General features: G+C 38.1%; 1 protein-coding gene across 6 annotated transcripts in view; it reads left to right on the top strand.

Annotated features, from left to right (window-relative positions):
• Positions 1-20,414, top strand: part of FRY (FRY microtubule binding protein) — a 327,504-nt gene that overhangs the window by 152,027 nt on the left and 155,063 nt on the right. For all 6 annotated transcript variants that reach the window (XM_067713507.1, XM_067713509.1, XM_067713511.1 and 3 more), the window contains exons 4-7: positions 9,811-9,950; positions 14,979-15,069; positions 15,297-15,376; positions 15,494-15,574. In XM_067713507.1, the coding sequence (XP_067569608.1) occupies positions 9,811-9,950; positions 14,979-15,069; positions 15,297-15,376; positions 15,494-15,574 (392 nt within the window). The remainder of the gene's footprint in view (positions 1-9,810; positions 9,951-14,978; positions 15,070-15,296; positions 15,377-15,493; positions 15,575-20,414) is intronic.

Here is a 20,414-nt window from a genome sequence, read left to right as displayed (position 1 = left end):
AGGAAATTTTATTTTGGGCAACCATGTATCCATCTAAAAATGAGGTATTTTATAACTAAGGAAGAAGAGAAGAGTGGATATTGGGTATTACCTGGCTCTACTAGATATTATGTAGCCTATTTTTTTGTCAAAATTCCCAGTAAAGAGTATTATGTACAATTCTCTGCCTCTTCTTTTTCACTGTGGAAATCTCTGAGAATTTGTCAGCTTTCCAGTTTGAATTTTAAAACGTATATTTAGAGGTTAAAGCTTTGTGTTTCCTTAAGTTTTCTGTTGCTTTTCTGTTTAATTAACTGTTGGTTTAATATCTCTTATTTAACCTAATTACAATCTAAACATGTATAGAATAGACTTGGTTAAAAAAAAACCCCTCTTGTTTCATAAATGACAAGATGTCTAAACAGGATTAATTTTTTGAAGCTCACTGTTAGTGGGAGAAGAACTGTACCAGTGACTACTTTGTATATTGGAGAGCTAGGAATTTGTACCCTAATTCCCAGAATTTCACTTTTACAAATGTTATGAATGTGAACTTGACCCATTCTTACACGGTACCTACCTTGTGGCAGCCATGTGCCAAACATTATGCCAGGTTGTGGAAATAGACATGAAGGGAACATAGTGGCAGCTCTGGAGAGGCCCCCAGTCTAGTGTGAGAGACAAAGAAGAAAGATGTAAATCAGATAAATTATAACCTCAGTCTAGTAAGGAAGCTCACAGTGGAAGAAGCAGGCGTGCTGTGAACCCGAGAGCAAGCTTTGCCCTATACTAGGGAGCCAGGGAGGGCTCTCAGTTCCTGCTGGTGAGAAAGTCGTATGGTAATGAGAATTAATAAAGGTGATGAGATTTCCAACAGCATTTTGAAAATGTACACTGCCACTAATTTATTTTAAATGCCTAAATTAACCCTCAGCACTTAGAAAGCAAAATAAATGAAAAATTGTCCGGGTAATAAAGTTATTTTAGCAAACCTTTATTAGGTGAGTGAGAGCGTGCGTGTATGTATGTGTGTGTACATATACAACAAAGCCCTGTGTGGGACAAAGAGATGTAAGAATGTGGTCCCAGGTAGGAAGGGTCAGACTGTGGAAGACCTTGATGCCAGTGGGTGGGGCCGTATCCTCTACCTGCCAGTATCAAAGAGATCAAAGTGCAGCCTTGATGTTAAACCCCGACTGGAGAGATCCTTAAAGTTTGGAGGCATTTTGGGAGTTGGGGCATCAATAAAGATTTGAGGCTAAAATGGAGAAGGTGGAACTAGAAAGAAAGAATGACTATAAGCAACATTATGTAAGAAGAATCAATATTGGTTGAGAGAAGGAGAAACAAAAGGTAACTGCAGTTTTCAGCCATGATTTGGAGCCATTTCCATTCAGTTTAACAAACGTTGAGCACCTGAATCATGCCAAGGTCTGTGCAAGGTGCTGGGGTTACAAAGCGGTAAGCAAGAGTTTCTGCTCTCCAGAAATTCTCAGTCCCAGGAGGAAGACAGATACCTAAACAAATAGTACTGTGATGTAAATATAATAAGAAGGTACAGTTCAAGTGCTGTGGGAACTCAGGTAAGGGAGTAGTTAAGGATGCTAGAAAGGTGGGGCGGGGGGGAGTGTCATAGGAAGCAGTGACATACTAAAGATATCTGCTATCCAGATGGACAAGATGGGCTGGGTTGTGCCAGACAGGTAGAGCCGAGTGGACAAAGGAATTGAAGGAGAGAAGAGCAGAGTTCTGGGGAGTGGCCGGGAGGAAGCTGGGAAGGCCGACTGGAGCCCATTGCTCCCGTGACCGTGGGAGCCATACTGAGGAGTCTGGACTGTTTTCTGTGGATAAGGAGTTTTTCAGAGGACCACTGTGCTTGGGGAGAGGGGATAAATTAGTTTTACACGTACTGAATTTTCAGTGCGGGTAAAATACCTCAGGAGAAATAACCAGGGCTCATTCATTTATATGATCACCCAGCAAACACTGAAAGATGAGGGTAGAGAAAGTGGGTGAGGCATATCATAGGGAAACATAGTTCATTTAGGACCAGAAAGTGGGATCCACAAAAGAAAGCCCAGAAAAGGAGTGCCCAAAAAAGTGAGAGAAGCCTAAGAAGATGCATCTTCCCGGCGCAGGGGTGGCCCAAGACGGCAGCCTGTGCAGGGACCCTCACGGAAGAATGAGAGGTTAGAAGTTAGGAGCGCATGGGAAGCCAGCTTTGAGAAAGCCTTTTGTGCAGTGGCTATTACTCATTGCCATGTAGAATACACTTTCAGATTGCTGGATTAATGTTAAATAGTTTAAGAGACTTACTTTCACAGCCAAGTTATAGTGGCTGGTCATGATTGGCAACATTTAAATGAAAAAGCATTATACCAGGACACAGTCATGGTACCAGTGATGAGCTCCCTATCTGTGATCTGTGCAGAGCACCCTGTGAGTGAAGGGCGTGGAGCTCCCTGTTTTAACTTCAAGTGACTTTCCTCTGTTATCAAAGTTTACGGATATTCTTTTAAAACATAAAGGCCAAGGCATTGTATTTTGGATTTTCCAATGAAACAACCGCTAACCTGTGATGTGTGTGGACCTGAGTAGATGGTGACCAAGTGCAGCTCACATATCAAGTTAACCCATTTTAAAAAGTGAAAAACACCTCTCCAAAATAACCCTCACCTGAGGGAGTACGTAAGCCTTACCTGGTACAGTATGTACTAATGACAGTCACTAGATACATTTACACACAGATGAAAAGTCTTGCTTGAGTAAAGTAACAACTGAATCTTTATTTCACATACCTTCCAGCTACATATGCTTCTTGCCTGTTTTCTCTGCCCCTTGGCTTTTAGACCTTTGCTTATATCTAATGGTGTCATGAACATGCAGTAAATTAAATGATACAAACAATTGTACACTGCACGATGTGCTTCTATTTGAAGTATTGCTCCAACTTTGTTTCTTAAAACAGTCTCATAGAGTAAGTGGAAGTTACTTCTTCTCTGCGTAGGAAAGTATGATTACTCCCCAAAGGGGCTTGTGCCAGAACAATCAGGATTAGCATCCAGCCCCTTCTTTTCACAGGTGCGTTGTTTTACAGTGCTTTGGTGGTGTTTAAATAACCACATGGGAGATGGCAGCATCGCAGAATGGAGGAAAGCATTTCCGGCAGAATCTGATAAATGTTGTCATGTGCTCAGGAGACTTCAAGGGACATGATTGCAGGAAGGCCATTGGCTGGTCGTGGGTTTGTCCTTTCTGATCTTTTATAGAAAAGTGTCGGTACTGTAGCAAGAGTAGAAATCAGGTCTCAGGAATGAAGAAGTGAGGCAGAAAGAGGAAGCATCTCCAGTCCATGGCTGATTGAGCAGTTGGCCAGAAGAGGGACCTGTCAGTGGGTCAGAGAGGGGAGAGTGGAGTCAAAGAGGGCTGGATGTGTTTACGGAAATACGAGAAATCCGAGAGCTGCGTGAAATCCGAGAGCGTAATGCTGTGCCTTTCTGCCAAGGGTTGTATCCATTCTTCTTTTTTTTTTTTTTATAAACTGGCTTATAACAGTATATGTTTCCCGTGTTCAATATTATAATTCGACTTCTGTATTCATTACAGCATGCTCACCACCAAAGTTTAGTTTCCATCTGTCACCATACAGCTAACTCCCTGTACCCTTTTCACCCTCCCCGTTGCCTCTTCAGTATCTATGTGTTCATTTTTGTTTGGTTTGGTTTGCTCATGTGTGTGTGTGTGTGTGTGTGTGTTCGTTCTTCACTTACATTTGGGCTCGACACCTTTTTCGGGATGCTGGAGGTTCCTGAGAGCCAGACTTGTAGATGAGTCAGGACTTACAGTTACTGGTTTTTCTTCAACAGATTGATTGCGGTTGCAGAATAGTTACTTTCTCGGTGTCCTTTCCCATTTGCTTTAGAGCCAGGTGTGCCGGCAGCAAACTCGGGGAGTCCAGTGTTGCTGTCTTTCTCTTAAGGAGCTGATGTAGGACAGGCGTTGCTCAGAGGCCTCTACAGTAAGCATCTGGAAGGCACTGTGTTTACATCTGCTGGGGCCAGAAAAGTTGGCTTAGTTTGGGAATACAGACTAAGCAGAAAGGTTCTAATGGAGGCCTTGGTAGTTTGTGCTTGGGTAAGAGATAGGTGGGTCTTAATTTTTTCCCACTGCGGTTGTCCAGGGTGTCCACGGGGCATTGGTTCCAGGGCCTCTGACCTACATGTATGCCAAAATCCACAGATGCTCAAGTCCCTTGTATAAAACGGTGTAGCGTTTGCATATAACCTACACACATCCTCCCACATAGTTTAAATCATCTCTAGATTACTTATAATACCTATTGCAATGTAAATGATATGTAAATAGTTTTAGATACAATATAATGGTGTGTAAGTCATTGCCAGAGAGCGGCAAACTCAAGTTTTGCTTTTTGGAGCTTGTGCATTTTAATTTTCTGAATGTTTTTGATTTGTGATTGGTTGAATCTGCGGATACAGAGGGCTGACTCTGTACCTAAAAGCAACATTTATCAGCTCTGATAACATCTGTCATCAACGTCTGTCATTCGTTCTGTCATTAACCTAGCCTGTGATCTTATCAAAGTCAAAATATTTTGTGTCTGTGCTTCAGTTTCAATATTTGGAAATGGAAGAGGGGAAAAAAGAAACAGACACTTTTGAAGGTCTGTTATATGTCCCACACTTGAGAGTTTCTCCTTTAGTCTCCATAAAAGCCCAGTGAGGGAAGTATTCTTAAGTCCTGTTTTATAGCTGAAAACAGAGCTTCAAAGAAACAGCAACGTGGCCAAGCCCATACAGCCAATAAAGGGCAGAGTTGTAACTTGAACCCCAAACCTGCCTGATCTTCCCAGTATGCTGATGAAATTATGAAAATGTGGCTTTTGGAGATCAGGCTTCAGATACGCTGTTCTGAGAACATTAAGTTGCAGCTATTTGCAATTCAGTGTGACCTATTCTTTACTCTAAATTAAAGATAATTTGGTCATACATTCTAAGTAACTTCTTCTGGGATTTTCTTCTAGATGGTATATGTTTATGTCCTTTTGTGGCACCTTAGTTTCTTAATGTGTTAAAAACGCTATCTATAAACAGGAAACACATGGTAAAATGAATCTATTATAAGTCTATAATAGAACTAAAATAACTTTTTATCCTCTTGGGTAGTAATATTTTCCTGAAGAAGGAGGCAGGTGAAATTCTAGTGCTTTAACATTGATTCTAATGCTTCAATTCAATGAAAATCTATTTAAAATATATAAGTGAAAAATATAAGCAATTAAGAGAGTAAAAACAAATTAGGTAGCATTGGATTCACATTAGTGTTATTCAGTGTTTCTTATTCTCCAGTGGAACAGTGAGTTCCATAAAATGGACCAAGAAGGTAAAATCAAATAATGAAGATCTTTTCCTAATTTGCAAGAAAATCATATTTAACATATACATTTTTATAATTTTAAGTTTTTATAATAAATTATTCTTAAGCCTGCAGTGTCTATCATCACTCATCGAATACTGTAAGCTAGCAATAGTATGAAATGTGATCGAGTAAAAAAAAAAATTGCCTCTGAATTGCTATAATAGATCAGGTACACAGAGAGTACCCTGGCGCCCAGGTGCTTGGCCACCTGAACTAGTTTGAGAAATTAAGCCATCAGTGAAGTTACTGTAAAATTATTCGTTAAATACACCACTCATGACAAGTCAGCCTTATTACTGTAAAATATGGAATGACTCCACTGAGTAATTATTCAAATATTTATGTGTGAAGTTTCCTTCTTTGCATTCAGCCAGTATAATAAAATGCTTATGAAAAATTAATGTCTTAGATACAGCATAATGGACAGTTTCTTTTAGCCTATTTATATATAAAACGCCAAAATAAATGTTGAGAAAACATTTGCAAAGTACATTTAGTATTCCCCTCTATCACCCCTCCAAAAGAAAACACCAGTATGAAATAGTTCTGTGATTCTGTGAGCTTCATCTCCTCAAGCTGCACAGTACCTAGCTCATCTGTGATGGAAGAATATGATCATTTAAATGCAACAAGAACATCTTTGTAAATGGGCCTCCCCTTGCACAGCAGCACAGAGCTAGAATTCATCTCACCATTGGCTCTGCTTCCCATAAATGAAGGAACTGAGTAACCAAGAAGCCAGCTAGACCTTCCTCCCTTCCTGAGCTTTGAGGGCCAGGTCTTTGCAAATTCCACCCTTCCTTCCTGAAAGTCTGAACTCAAAAGGGCAGTTAACAGAGAGATGGAAAAAACATGCACGTCCACCCCCTGCTGACCTTTCATCTCTTCTAAGATGGTCTCAGTGTATTTGCCATGGAAAGCATGCCCAATAGATATAATACCAAGAATGGCTTCGGGATGACTTTTTAATGGGTAGAAAAAAATTATTACAGCTGAGATTTGAAGAACACTCTTGACGTTCTCTATGGAGAATGTGGGTTACACCTAAGTGAAGTAGCTGAATGCTGTTAGAGAATGCTCTACCCAGAGAGGTTTATAGGAGTCAAACACAGGTTTATATCACCTTTATGGGTCTGAAGTAAATAAAGGAACTTGTAAATGTCACACAGAAATTTTTTTTAATTTTTATTTTATATTGGAGTATAGTTGATTAACAATGTTGTATTAGTTTCAGGTGTACAGCAAAGTAATTCAGTTATACATATGCATGTATCTATCCGAATGTTTTTCAAATTCTTTTCCCATTTAGGTTATTATAGAATATTGGGAACTCTACTCAATATTCTGTAATGTTTTTTAAATAAACATTTTATTTTAGAATAGTTTTGGATTTACAGAAAAGTTGCAAAGATAGTACAGACAGTTGTCATATACCCTGTACCCAGTTTTCCTTATTAACATCTTACATTACCAGGGTACATTTGTCATAACTAAGAAACCCATATCAGTACATTATTATGAACTAAATTCTATACTTCCTTTGTGTTTCATTTGTTTTTCCCTGATATGTGTCTTCTGTTCCAGGATACCGATACCATCGAGGATGCCACAGTACGTTTAGTCATCATGTCTCCTTAAGTCTCATCCAGACTTGCACAAGTATTTCTAAATTACTGAAATATAATTGTAGTGGCTTTGGGATTTTACTATCTATTCAGTAATTAAGACAGAATTAACCCGTGGTCAGGGACTCTGAATTCTGATCCCGTTTCCCATGTGGGAGGAACCCTCTTTGTTTCCCAATTCAAAATATTTTAGGTGATGACAACTTGAAGAAATATCCTTTCTGGATAACTTTAGAGAGGTAGGAAATTACCTGGGGTAACTTTAGAGAGAACTAGGAAATTACCCCCTTGGCACACCATAGTCGTCTTTCCTCCAAAAATTTGCTGCTGTTATATCCAAAGGAAGAGCAGGAAAATTTGTTGTGCCTATGGATGTTACAGCCTGGAAGGGAGGGCTCTTTTTTTTTAAAAAAAATAATTAGGTATTTTTAAATTACAGAACCCTATAACGGTGACTAGGTTCACCAGGCAGGCTAAATGCAATAGCCTGTTTATTTTTTTTAACTTAACCCATAACTAAAGATAATGCACAATTTTGTATTATGTACCTATAACCATAATTATAAGAGAGCATGAAATAAGCTATCAAGAAATAGAATCTGAGAAAGAAAGCAATCATTGCTTTATTCAATCTTAGGGCTTGTTTTAAAGGTGACAGTGGAAAGTCCTGTTGACATGAAGCACTTGCGCTTTCATTGCTCTAGTTTCCTGCTTTTGTAAAAGGAAGTTAAGCCTAGCCTGCTTAACTACAGAAATATTTCAAGTTAACTAACGTTTTCCGTTTCTTCTGCCACCTCCCCAGCTCAGGCTCTGAGCCCTGCGCTCCTGGAACCGTTGCAGTAATAACCTCATTAGATTCAAGCATGTGTTGTGTATTCTCTTAACTGCCTCTGTTTGCAAACCACTTCGGTCCAGCCTACACGTCACTGCTAGATTAAACCTCCCCAAACACCATTTTCATGGGCTGAGTATCCTACTCAGAAATCTTTAGGGGCTTCTCATTTTCTAGAGAAGAAAACTGCAATTGTTTAGACCGGCATTAAAAGTACCTTTAATGATTTAGTTCCAACTTAAAATTTTCAACATTATTTCCCTCCACTCTGGTGAACCAAAGTCCCTACATCAGTCAGATATTTCTTCTTTCAGTTCCTTCAAAACCTTCATTAATCACATAATCATTATCAACAAACAGTTATTTTGCAACTTCATGACGGTAGGATTTCCTGCTTAGGCTCCTTGCTTAGTTTCTTTCTTGACTCTCATTTCAGATTTCTACCCTTTCTTTTAAAAAGGCCCAGGTAAAATCCTACCTTCATTTTTTTTAAACTCCCACTTACCCTGTCCCTGGTGATCTCTCTCCTGAGATCTCTCCTGATTGCAATATGTGCCTTCAATATGTTGGTATATTTTCTTCTGGTCTTATTTTCTATATATGCATACTTATATGGGTCTCTATCAAATTGGGATCATACCAATTAAATGATTTTCACTCTTTTTTCACTTAACATATCATGAACATTTTCATAGCATTAAATATCTTTGAAATGAGATTTTTAACGGTTTCATAGATAATCTACATCAAATTCCACATTGGATTCAGGCATTTACCTAGAGCAGGACATTTGTTTCCATTTTTTTGCTATAATAAGTAATGCTGTCCTGAACATTCTTACTCATCTCTAATTATGTACTTGAGATAAATTCCTGTCTCATCAGTGCTGGGTGTTATGATTTGCCTGTACTGTTTGTTAATTAAGTAATTAAAACCTATCTCATTGTACTTTGACACATTCTGGTTATAAGACCTTTATCAGAGAGGTGTTCTGCAAATATTTTCTCCCAGTCTGTGGCTGGTCCTTTCGTCACTTAACAGCATCCTTCTAAAAGCTTAAACTTTTAATTTTGATGATTTTCAGTATGTCGAATTCTCATGGAATTTGCTTTTGGTTTGATCCCTGAGAAATCCTCACCTACCCCAAAGTCACAAGGATTTTCCCCTATGTTTTCTTCAGAAGTTTTATAGTTTTAGGTGTTATACTTAGGTCTATGACCCATTCTGAGTTCATTTTTGCATGTATTATAATATGAGATATGGACTGAAGTTCAGTTGAGGAGTGATACTTAATAAAAGATCAGGAATCTTTCCAAAATAAGGAAAGTAGAATAACTCATCTATCAAAGGTATGTTTGTTGTTTAAAGAGGGGAGATGTTTGCCTTTGATGTAATACAGAGTAAATTACTGCTACTGATTCATTAAGTCTAATTTGGGGCACAACTCAGATTAGTTTATGAATGATTATTGGCAGAAAACCATACATTGCATTACCACTTAGGTTATTTGTTTGGGGGATAGAATTGCTTATTTCACCTAAGCCATTAAGGTAATCATATTAATGAATGTATTTATTTATATAACAAGCATTTTTGAGGACCTAAGTAGTACCAGTCACTGTACTTCTTAGATGCTGTGGGAAAATAATTTCTTTGCAGTCCATGAATAACCTGTATGCAATTAACATCTGATTTCTGGAATGAAAGGGAGTCAAAGTAATTATCTTTCTTAAACCACAAAGTTATTATATTAGGAACATCTGTCAACAGTAAGAAACGGGTTCTTGGGAATGTACTACTAAAGATTATTAAGGATAGGACTGTGATAAATAAGAAAATTTTGTAGTGACTATGGTTTGGAGTTATTTGTGAAATAAAAAGTTTCTCAGTAATTGGCAGTGCCACCAAAGCTTTTTAATTGCCTGCTTTTCTCTGTAGGTCATCAGTTCAATGAGCTCCCTTTCTGAGTACTGCCTGCCTTCCATTCTACGTACATTATTTGACTGGTATAAAAGGCAAAATGGCATTGAGGATGAATCACATGAATACAGACCAAGAACCAGCAATAAATCCAAAAGGTACACTTCTCTTATGTAAGGATTATGAGGATTATAGTTTTTTCTGTCTTTCTTTCTCTCTCTTTTTTTTTTTTTTTGTGGTACAGGGGCCTCTCACTGTTGTGGCCTCTCCTGTTGCGGAGCACAGGCTCCGGATGCGCAGGCTCAGCAGCCATGGTTCATGGGCCTAGCCGCTCCGCGGCATGTGGGATCTTCCCGGACCGGGGCACGAACCCGTGTCCCCTGCATCGGCAGGCGGACTCTCAACCACTGCGCCACCAGGGAAGCCCTCTTTCTTTCTTTCTTTCCTTTCTTTCTCTTTTCTTTCCTTTCTTTCTTTCACTTTCTTTTTCTTTCCTTCTTTCTCTTTCTTTCTTTTCTTTCTTTCTTCCTCTTTCTTTCTTCCTCTTTCTTTCTTTCCTTCCTTTCTCTTTCTTTCTTTCCTTTCTCTTTCTTTCTTTCTTTTCTTTTCTTTCTTGAAACAAATCAAAGTGGGAGTTGGGTGGCCTCTAGATCTTCCTGCCTCTTTACACATGAACACCACCTTGTCTAGCAGGTGGCACGTTTGGAGTATTTGTCAGTGCCAGCTGTCAGAGGTTGAAAATTCTTACACGGCCTTATTTTGACAGTGGTGGGGGCAGGGTGTCAAGGACCCTAGGTAACCCTCTTGCCTGCTTCTCTCCTGGGCCCTCTCTCCTGCAGTCTGCGCCTGAAGGCAGAAAGCCTGCAGCAGGCCCTGCACGACATTGCCTGGATATTTGGGTCTGCAATTGTAACCTTGAGTGCCCAGGGTACTGTAGTGCAAAGGACGCTGGGTTGGACCTTAGAGGTAGTCGTGGAGTTGCCACTAATTAACCATGTGACTTTGGCCAGCTCCCCAGCAGCTTCCCAGCTCCCAGCCTTTTCGTGAGCAAAGGGGGAAGTCAGATCACCCCATCTCTAACTTCCCTTCTAACTGAGAATTTTGTTGATTGGATTTGAAAAGTGGAACTCGCTGCTACATGAGTTCTTCAGCCATAAAACTTAAGACTCTCGTTCTGTCCAATGAATGTATGTCCCCCAGAATTTTAGGTAAATATGTATAATTTCATATGTTTGAAATCAGCCTATTATAGCAAGGTAGCAAATATAAGAAAGTTTAATACATTTACCTTTCTTTAAAAAAATGAGATTTTTCAAAGCACTTAGATTTCTCCACATGGGTTATACATTTTTTAATGCTTTTAAAGACAATATAAGTGAAATTAATCACTCAGAAAATCAGATATTAAATACTACTTGTGAGTGATTTATCCCTCTCATTTTTTTTGACACTCCTAGTACTTAAAAATATGTAAACTTCTCTTGAAATTGAAGACCTGTTATTTTACCAAATTACATTTCATCTGAACTTGTAATTTCATTTTGTAATATGCTTGAGTTTATTCAAGATTCATTTACTTATCATTTTGTTTGGGGGAGAGATTAATAACTTTTGCATATTGAATAATTATTTTAGTTGAAGAAGAACTTTTTTAAATGGAGATATAATTCACATACCATAAACTGCGTCCTTTTAAAGTGTGTAACTCAGTGTTTTTAGTATATTCACAAGGTTGTGCAGCCATGATCACTGCCTAATTCAAGAATATTTTTATCGCCCCCAAAAGAAACCCCATACCAATTAGCAATCTCTCATAAATATTTTTAATGCATCAAATTTAAAGGTAAAATTTCAATCCTGTGTCTGAAAATGGTTCAGCCTGTATGATTAATAAATTAATGCGTCATTTTAGTATTTCCTCCTATTTCATGTTAACTTATGAATAGATACTAAAACTTTCTAGGGGTGGAGAGTGGGGCAGTTTTAGTGAGTTGAATTAAGTGAGTTTTAGTTTTGTCCTGTTTGGTCAGAATTTAGTTACTAAAACTAGATTGTTCATGAATTGATTTCTTTATGGATTGAAAAGAATAGCTTTTTAGGTTGTATTACTGATTATTTCCAGGAGATCAGAGTAATTGCCGAGATCAGAGAATCGGGACAGTGAAATTCAACTCAATTACATTTTAGTTAGCACTTAAAAGTTTAAAATAAGAGAGAGAGATTGGGTGTTTGGGACAAAGCCAAAAGAATGAGGGTCTCTAGAACATGATGTAGCTAATAATGGGGGTCTCTCTTAATAGAAACAAGAAAAGAGGAACTTAAGGAAGAAGCATAAGCAACTGAAAACAGTCAAATGTGATGGATGTGTATTTGGGTTATGATTTCTTTTTTTTTTTAACATCTTTATTGGAGTATAATTGCTTTACAGTGGTGTGTTAGTTTCTGCTGTATAACAAAGTGAATCAGCTATACATATACATATGTTCCCACATCTCTTCCCTCTTGCATCTCCTTCCCACCCTCCCTATCCCACCCCTCTAGGTGGTCACAAAGCACCGAGCTGATCTCCTTGTGCTATGCGGCTGCTTCCCACTAGCTATCTATTTTATGTTTGGTAGTGTATATATGTCCATGCCTCTCTCTCACTTTGTCACAGCTTATCCTTCCCCCTCCCCATATCCTCATGTCCATTCTCTAGTAGGTCTGTGTCTTTATTCCTATCTTACCCCTAGGTTCTTCATGACATTTTTTTCCCTTAGATTCCATATATATGTGTTAGCATATGATATTTGTCTTTCTGACTTACTTCACTCTGTATGACAGACTCATCCACCTTACTACAAATAACTCAATTTTGTTTCTTTTTTTTTTTTTTTTTTTTTTGCGATACACGGGCCTCTCACTGCTGTGGCCTCTCCCGTTGCAGAGCGCAGGCTCAGCAGCCATGGCTCACGGGCCCAGCCGCTCCATGGCATGTGGGTTCTTCCCGGACCGGGGCACGAACCTGTGTCCCCTGCATTGGCAGGCGGACTCTCAACCACTGTGCCACCAGGGAAGCCCCTCAATTTCATTTCTTTTTGTGGCTGAGTAATATTCCATTGTATATAGGGGCCACATCTTCTTTATCCATTCATCTGATGATGGACACTTAGGTTGCTTCCATGTCCTGGCTATTGTAAATGGAGCTGCAATGCACATTTTGGTACGTGACGCTTTTTGAATTATGGTTTTCTCAGGGTATATGCCCAGTAGTGGGATTGCTGGGTTGTATGGTAGTTCTATTTGTTGGGTTATGATTTCTAAGATTAGTATAGTATCACCATGTTGACTGCCAGATAAATTTGTCAGATGCCTCTGGCTCCTCCTGGCAGTTAGACCTCAAACCAGCAATAAAGTTGAATTCATTATTGGAAAGATGTATGTCTTCCTTTTATTTGAAAGCATAAATTGGCTTATTAAATAAAACAGAATCAGGAGTTTAAACTTTTGTTTCTACCAAGATTTTTTTGCTACTTTTTCAAGTTCCTCTGGCCCCTTTTGGAGACCCCTTACTATAGCCCTCTTCTCTCTACTGCTGCTGGCCGTCTCTGAGAGTTTTCTCTCCCTGTGGTCTTCAGACTTCCTGTTTCTCTTCTCCATGATGTAATTTCTGGGTCAGACTTGTGGACACCCTCTTTTTAATGCAGCTCCATATGTTTTCCTCTCCTCCCTTCCTCTGGCAGCAGCACTTTCTAGTTCTAGTGGGTCTTGAAGGGCTCCAGATGGATGGTTTGGTCCATTGCTCTTTCTCCTGGCAGGGACTGTTTGTAAATGATCCTGAATGAATTGAGTTCCTGCCCGGTCCATACATTTCCCCTTGAAAGTTAAAGCTGCAGCTTCCCTCCTTGAACTGCTCTGTCACCTACCAGGCTTAACTGGACGTGCTCAAGGCTGCAGAGCTCCTCCAGAGTTCTTTTTTCTATCTTTTATATGCTTTCCTCTCATTCCCTCTTGACTGAATAGAAAAACATTCCATGTTTAAAATAGTCTTGATTTAGTTTGAAAATATCTGCCTGACAAATCCAAATTCTGTCCTCCTTTCTCATTGCTTTTATTTAATATGCAGGTACTGAGCAGTTGTATGTTTGGGAGACTCTACTAAATACACGTTTTCTCTTAATACTCAAGCAAACCTTACTATAATTACTATTATTATTTCCATTTTGTAGATGAAAAAATTACTGGTAAGTAGAAGAGGCGTAATTTTCACCCGGGACTGTTCTACACCAAAACCAACACTCTTTTTTTTTTAATTTATTTTTTTATACAGCAGGTTCTTATTAGTCATCAGTTTTATACACATCAGTGTATACATGTCAATCCCAATCGCCCAATCTATCACACCACCACCCCAAAACCAACACTCTTAACCAGTATTCTGTGCTAAGGGACTTTGCAGTCACTTCAGTTGCTGAATTCCAAATTAGTCCTCAGTACATTAGAGAAGCAGGAAATGAAGGGAAGGGGGTAAGAACTCACATTTCTGTCCTCCTGACGGTGCTAATTCTGCTCCCTAACTTTGGAATAAGTTCAAATGACTCCACTTTGCCCCTCCTACCTCTTCTTCCATCTGCTTTTTAATCTTTCTCTCTTCCACCCCGCCCCCCGCCCCGACACCTTCTTTCTTCCTCTCATAAATCTCAAGTGGCAAAAGGTCAAGAAGAAAGGGGCAGGGGAAAAGAAACGAAATGTAATGCTGATCCTTTCTCCTCCTACTGCAGTCCTGATTCCATAGGTAATCATATTATTTCTTTCCGTTGTTTAACTCTTTTCACAAGATCCTCTCAGGGTCTACCTCTAGCACCGGAGCCCTGTATCATGTTTGTTTCCATGTTACAGATGAGAGGTTTCCTGTGTTGAAAGGTACCTTAGAAAAGTCCACAAGATGAAATTATATACTCACAAATAGCTACCCAAGTTGACATGGTTAGATATTTAAAACATAAGTCAAATATTCAAATCCAGTGTCTGTGCACTGCACCAGACTGATCATAGGAATAACTTCAGTGTGTATTTACCGCTGCAGTTTCTTCGTAACAAAATTGGTTTGCAGTCCACTGGGGATGAGTCCTAGATTTTTGGGTGAACTACATCACTCTGAGGATATTTTCAGTGCCCAGTTAATGTGAATATTTTAAATTTTACAGTGATGAACAGCAGCGAGATTATTTAATGGAAAGACGGGACCTCGCCATTGATTTTATTTTTTCTTTAGTATTAATAGAAGTTTTGAAACAGGTAGGTCATTAATTTAATGTTACTTTAGATAAGATTTATTTATCTAAAATCTACTTATGTTTTTAAGGTCAAGTTTATTAAATTGTTCATGAATTTCAAATACTATGTCATGAATTATATTTATTGATTGTTAAAGGCCATATGTAGTTCATTGTGAGTACTCTTACTGATTTGATCTTTAATATTCCCTTCCAAGTTGAGCCATCTTTTTTTTTTTTTTTTTCCAGATTCCACTTCATCCTGTAATAGACAGTTTAATACATGATGTTATTAACTTGGCTTTCAAGCACTTTAAGTACAAAGAAGGGTAAAGTAATTTGTCATCTTCGAATTTGAAGCAGTTGGGTACTTAAAACTAAATCAAGTTTGCTCTTTTCAGATGACCTGGGGGGATTCCTAACTTGTCTAATTGTATGTTATTTAGGTACCTTGGTCCTAACACTGCCAATATGCACATTGTGGCAGACCTGTATGCAGAAGTCATTGGAGTGTTGGCACAAGCTAAGTAAGTGAACCTCAGAATCGTTCACCATAAGAACATGAGTGCCTCTTCTGCGCCAACCTAGCCCTACTCTCAGGAGGGGGGAGGGTGTGAGCTTACCAGAAACTAGGGTTTATTTATGCTGTGTGTGCCCTGTCTCTGAACCTCACAAGAAGCTCCCCAGGACAAGTACCAAGTCTTTCTCCAATTTGTTTTCTCCTTTAGCTTTTTCACTTGGCAGTTGGGCCAGATCCTACCAAGAGTCCATGAGTTTCAGACTATTGCATCCGAGAAAGAAATGAACTAACCAAAGTACTTTTCTTCCTGCTTAATTTTCCAAAGAAGTTTATCAGTTTTAAAAGTTTTGTTTTCTATATTCCATGAGTGGGTGGTTACGATATAGCATCCATGAGTGGGAAAATTCCATTCTAGAATGTGCCTTTACTATAGACCTTACTTAATTCAGCTGAGCTAAAAATGTCCCAGACTCTGTCATGGAAACAAGTCAGAAAATTCTCATTGCTAAATATATCTGGCCCATAACACTACTTAGCAGGCTAGAACAAAGTGGTATTAGACTCTTAGCAATAATATACTTCTTCCAAAAGTGATGTCACACCCTATTCACCCATCTTCATCTTATTCAACCCTGAGGCACATCGGGCAAGATCCTGAATTTCTAGGTTAGGCAGAGTGAGCCAGAGACATACTGTGGATCCAAGCCAAGAGCCCAGCTGGGAGCAACAGTGATGCCCTGATCTTTGTGAAATTGCAACCCTCAGAAAGATTTGTATCTTCAAGAGATGGAATTTCCTAACTTAGCAGTGTGGAAACGCTCAATTTATCACAAAACAAGATTTTTTAAAAGTACTTACTCAGCACATTTAGCTAGCCAAAACATAGTCAAGAACTCAGGAAACAGACCCCAAAAACTCCTTGAGGTGACTTATTTATTTAACCCTGGTTGTCTATTCATCTTGACTACCTGTTTTCTTCTAACACATAAAACATCAGTACTAGATGGAAGAGACTTTGATACACTGACGCCCTGAGAAATATCAGGCTCGAAAACTGACAGCAACAGAGACGAAAGAGAAACTGGCCAAAGCATACATAAGAACCAAACATTAGAGTTACCTGGACCATTTTGCATGAGAATATATATTGTACGTTTATTATAGCCCATCGTAATAATTGTAGTTCATGAAACACTTAAAAAACTTAAAAAAGTGTAATGCGTTTTGGAGAGATTTCCATTGCAATTAAATAATAAAAGTATTGGCTTTTTGAAGGAATAAGCTGCAGTTATCTGGCAAATTAACTCATGTGTCTCTACCTCATTCCTAGAAAAGATCAGAAAAATGAGTTGTTAATATGTATTTTGGCTGCTTTGTCAAACCCTGGAAATCTCATCATATTCCTTTGTAATTACCCCAGCCTAACTCTTTTATACAATCATTTGGAAAGTTTAATATGCCAGAAATGACTTCTTGTGTTTTTCTTAGTTTTGTGAACTGTACATAACAGTATCGGTTACTATAGAATGACTTGCCTTAGCTACACTGATTTTCAGTTGGTTGAGAATGAATTGAGAGACAACGTCATAATTAAAGCACCATTCTAAGGTTGCAGGAATTTCCTTATTAGGTCTGATTGATGATCCACTGAGCCAGTGTTTTCTTGCCAACAAGGACTTTTTAAAATTTTCATGTCAGTATTAGTCTCAATTCTGCAATAGGAGGCTATAACAAATGCCTCAGTTTGGATAATGCTCTAGTACTTTTTAGTCACAAGAAAACGCTTTCACCAGTGGCTTCTTGCAGTAATTGCAGTAATATATAGTAATCCCATTGATAAATTCTTAACCAGTCGGTATAGAGTTAACCTTTATTGATAGACAGTACAGTCTTAAACTGGTGTCACGCTACAGATTATCACATTACATTCTTCTCATAAGTACACCAGGACCATTACTTTATTGTCGCCTTAGAAAATTACTGCTTCCTTTGTTCTCAGTGGGGGAAAAAAAGGATGTATGCCTATTTGGTATAGGATGGTTATCTTTTTTAAAAAATAAACTTGAGTAATGTAACAATTCTAATTTTAGATTTTATATCTAGATCACAGGGGTAATGCACTAAAATATCTTCTTCATTCGGACTTTAGATATTAATATTTAGTTTGGTCTTTAAGTTTTAGCAGAATCACTATTTTTAATCTTACTAGTGATAATGCGCTCAATTCCTGTCATTAAGGGAACATTTTTTTTTTTTTTTTTTGCTATTAAGTGATATTCACCCAGGGTCTTGACTTTTTCAAAGTCAATTAAGTTAAAATCAGATTTTTTAAGGTAAGTTTTTTGGATTAAAATCTGACATATTCATTTAAATAGTAATGATTGCTTGTAAGATTCATTCCAAAACTGCTCTCTCTTTATGTGATATAATTTTAATATATATATTCTTATACTCTCACTTAAATAATATCTACTATACATTTTAAAGCAGAAGACTGAGTAATCATTTAGTTACTGTATTTACTAAAGAATACTAAACACTCTAGGCATGGTCATTGAAAAGAAATTTATTTTTCCCTAAAATTATTTTAAGGGAAAATAGATTTTAAGTGCAAAGAGATTTTTGGATTATTTTTATTTTAAAATAACATGTTTATGTCATGTGGGACTTTTTAAAGTAAAAGATAGCTATATTTATTTTTAAATGAGAAATAAATAGACTTTTAGCCACTAACTCGTGAGAGTACTGAAATAGTGAGGTGTACAAATAACCTGCCTTTTCCTCCCTCTCCTTGTTTTAGTCACGGATTAGAAAAGAAAAACACACTTTCTAAGTATCATGTGATCTTTAAAACAATATAACTCTAACCTGTAAAGTTACTTTTTTCTTGTAAAGTCTCACATTTCAAAATTAAAGCCATAGTTTTTTTGGTTTTTTTTTACCTGTTTGGAAATAATTTGAAATAAAATATAATTTTTAAAAATCTAGTTTTTATAGATTTTATAAATTTTTATAATCTTGATCGAAAGTGTCACTTCCTTCTCTTTGCTATGCCATTTCTGCTTCCTGTCCTTCATCCGTCTCTACCTAAAACCTCTGTTCACCCTTTTACCCTAACATAAATCCCCTCTGAAATCTCTGATTGTCCAGCTGGAAAGAACCCCTTCATTGTCCAGTGCCCCCCATTGTCCAGTGCCCCATTGTCCAGTGCCCCCCGGAGCCTCTTCAGGTGTATTATTCACATAAAGGACAGTGTGAAATATGAGAAAGTGATTTGGCCTGGGGCATTTAACCTCCCTGAAGGACCAGAGAGATCCAGGCAAATTCCCAGGCCCATGGTAACATACCTCATAAATAATAATACTGGTTATTATTCTTATTAAAATTATTACTATTATTCACATGGCTCATGGTCAATGCTACATTGTCTTACCTTTCCACGTAAACTGTATACTGTTCTAAATAGACAGGGACTACATTTCACAGCTCATGACTGTCTAAGGCAGCTACAAAATAGTGGACATTCCTGGAATTCACAGCAGAAGATCACAAAGTCTCACCTTCTTCAGTTTGACCTTCCAATCTGTTTCTTCATTCATAAAATGGAAACGCATTCACTACCTATTTTCTGCTCCATTGCCTTCTTAAAATCTTTTTCTTTTGTATGCAGCAAACATAAAGAAAAATCCATAAGTTGTTTAGAAAATACAAACAACTTTAACAAATTGTTACCAAATGAACACCACGTAACCTCCTGCATTCCAGCCGAGAACGAGAAAATTGCCGCTCTCACGAAGCCCGCAACAGCCAACTTGCCAATCATACACCTCTTGCACTGCCTTTTGGTGACACCATATCTGTATGTGTACCACCTCCCTTATATGTCCTAAAATTTCTGCTTTGAGGTGTCAAAAGTTGCGATTCCAAACTTCTGGGATTTTATTAATTGGCCTTTAACTTTTATAGTCATAATTACCCTCTGTGATCATGCCTTGCTTCTAATTGATCCTTTGCAGAAACTCAGGCTGATAGTTTCAGGAAACAAAATACAATGGGTCTTAGAATGCTTTCCTTGTTTTTCCTTTTTTTAACCAATAGTCAAACCAGCCATCTCAGAAATAGTTTGGATGACTTGTTTGTATATGTTCCTTTACCCTTAGGCACTTGGACAACCTGCTACTTTCCATCCTCTGAGGATCTATTCTCTTTTTAAACTTTTTATGATAATGTTGTTGTTGGAATTAATGTTATTAATTATTAATATTTTACTTTCAAACAATATAAATACCTTAAGTTCCTTGGGGACTGTGTCTTCTTATTTGTAGAATCCCATACATGATTAGGGAGCTTTTAGAGATGATTTGAATTTTCCCATTACTAGATTTTCCTTCAGCCTGAAAGTATGTTTTTCAATAATCATTAACCTAAAACTATAAAAGAAGCAACAACAGAAAACTGTGGAAATGGATGTAGGAATATTACTTGGCGTTATTTGCTGTCATGGTCAGAAATACCTGGCCTCCTATGTTATTGCTCATCTCACAGTTGGATACTTCAGGCCCTTGGGGTCTGTAAGTACCTGGGAAATTGCTAAGCCTGAGGAAATGGAGCTTTTCATCATGCTCAGTTTAAGGGCTGAACCATTTTGAGAGGCTCTAAATAACCTTGGATCTTCTCCCTAGCCTGAAGGAGACATTGAGCATCTGATAGAATAAGAGAAGAAAGGAGACAATGGGACTCTTTACTATATCCTCAATATCAAAACCTTTACAAGATGACAGCCATCGTACCTCAGCTGATTCGAAGGTCCCCGTCACTGTGCCCTGTCACTCTTAGATGCTGGGGAC

This window comes from Pseudorca crassidens, chromosome 18 (genome assembly GCF_039906515.1).
Source record: "Pseudorca crassidens isolate mPseCra1 chromosome 18, mPseCra1.hap1, whole genome shotgun sequence".
NCBI classification, from domain to species: domain Eukaryota; kingdom Metazoa; phylum Chordata; class Mammalia; order Artiodactyla; family Delphinidae; genus Pseudorca; species Pseudorca crassidens.
This window is presented reverse-complemented; position numbering and strand designations above follow the sequence as displayed.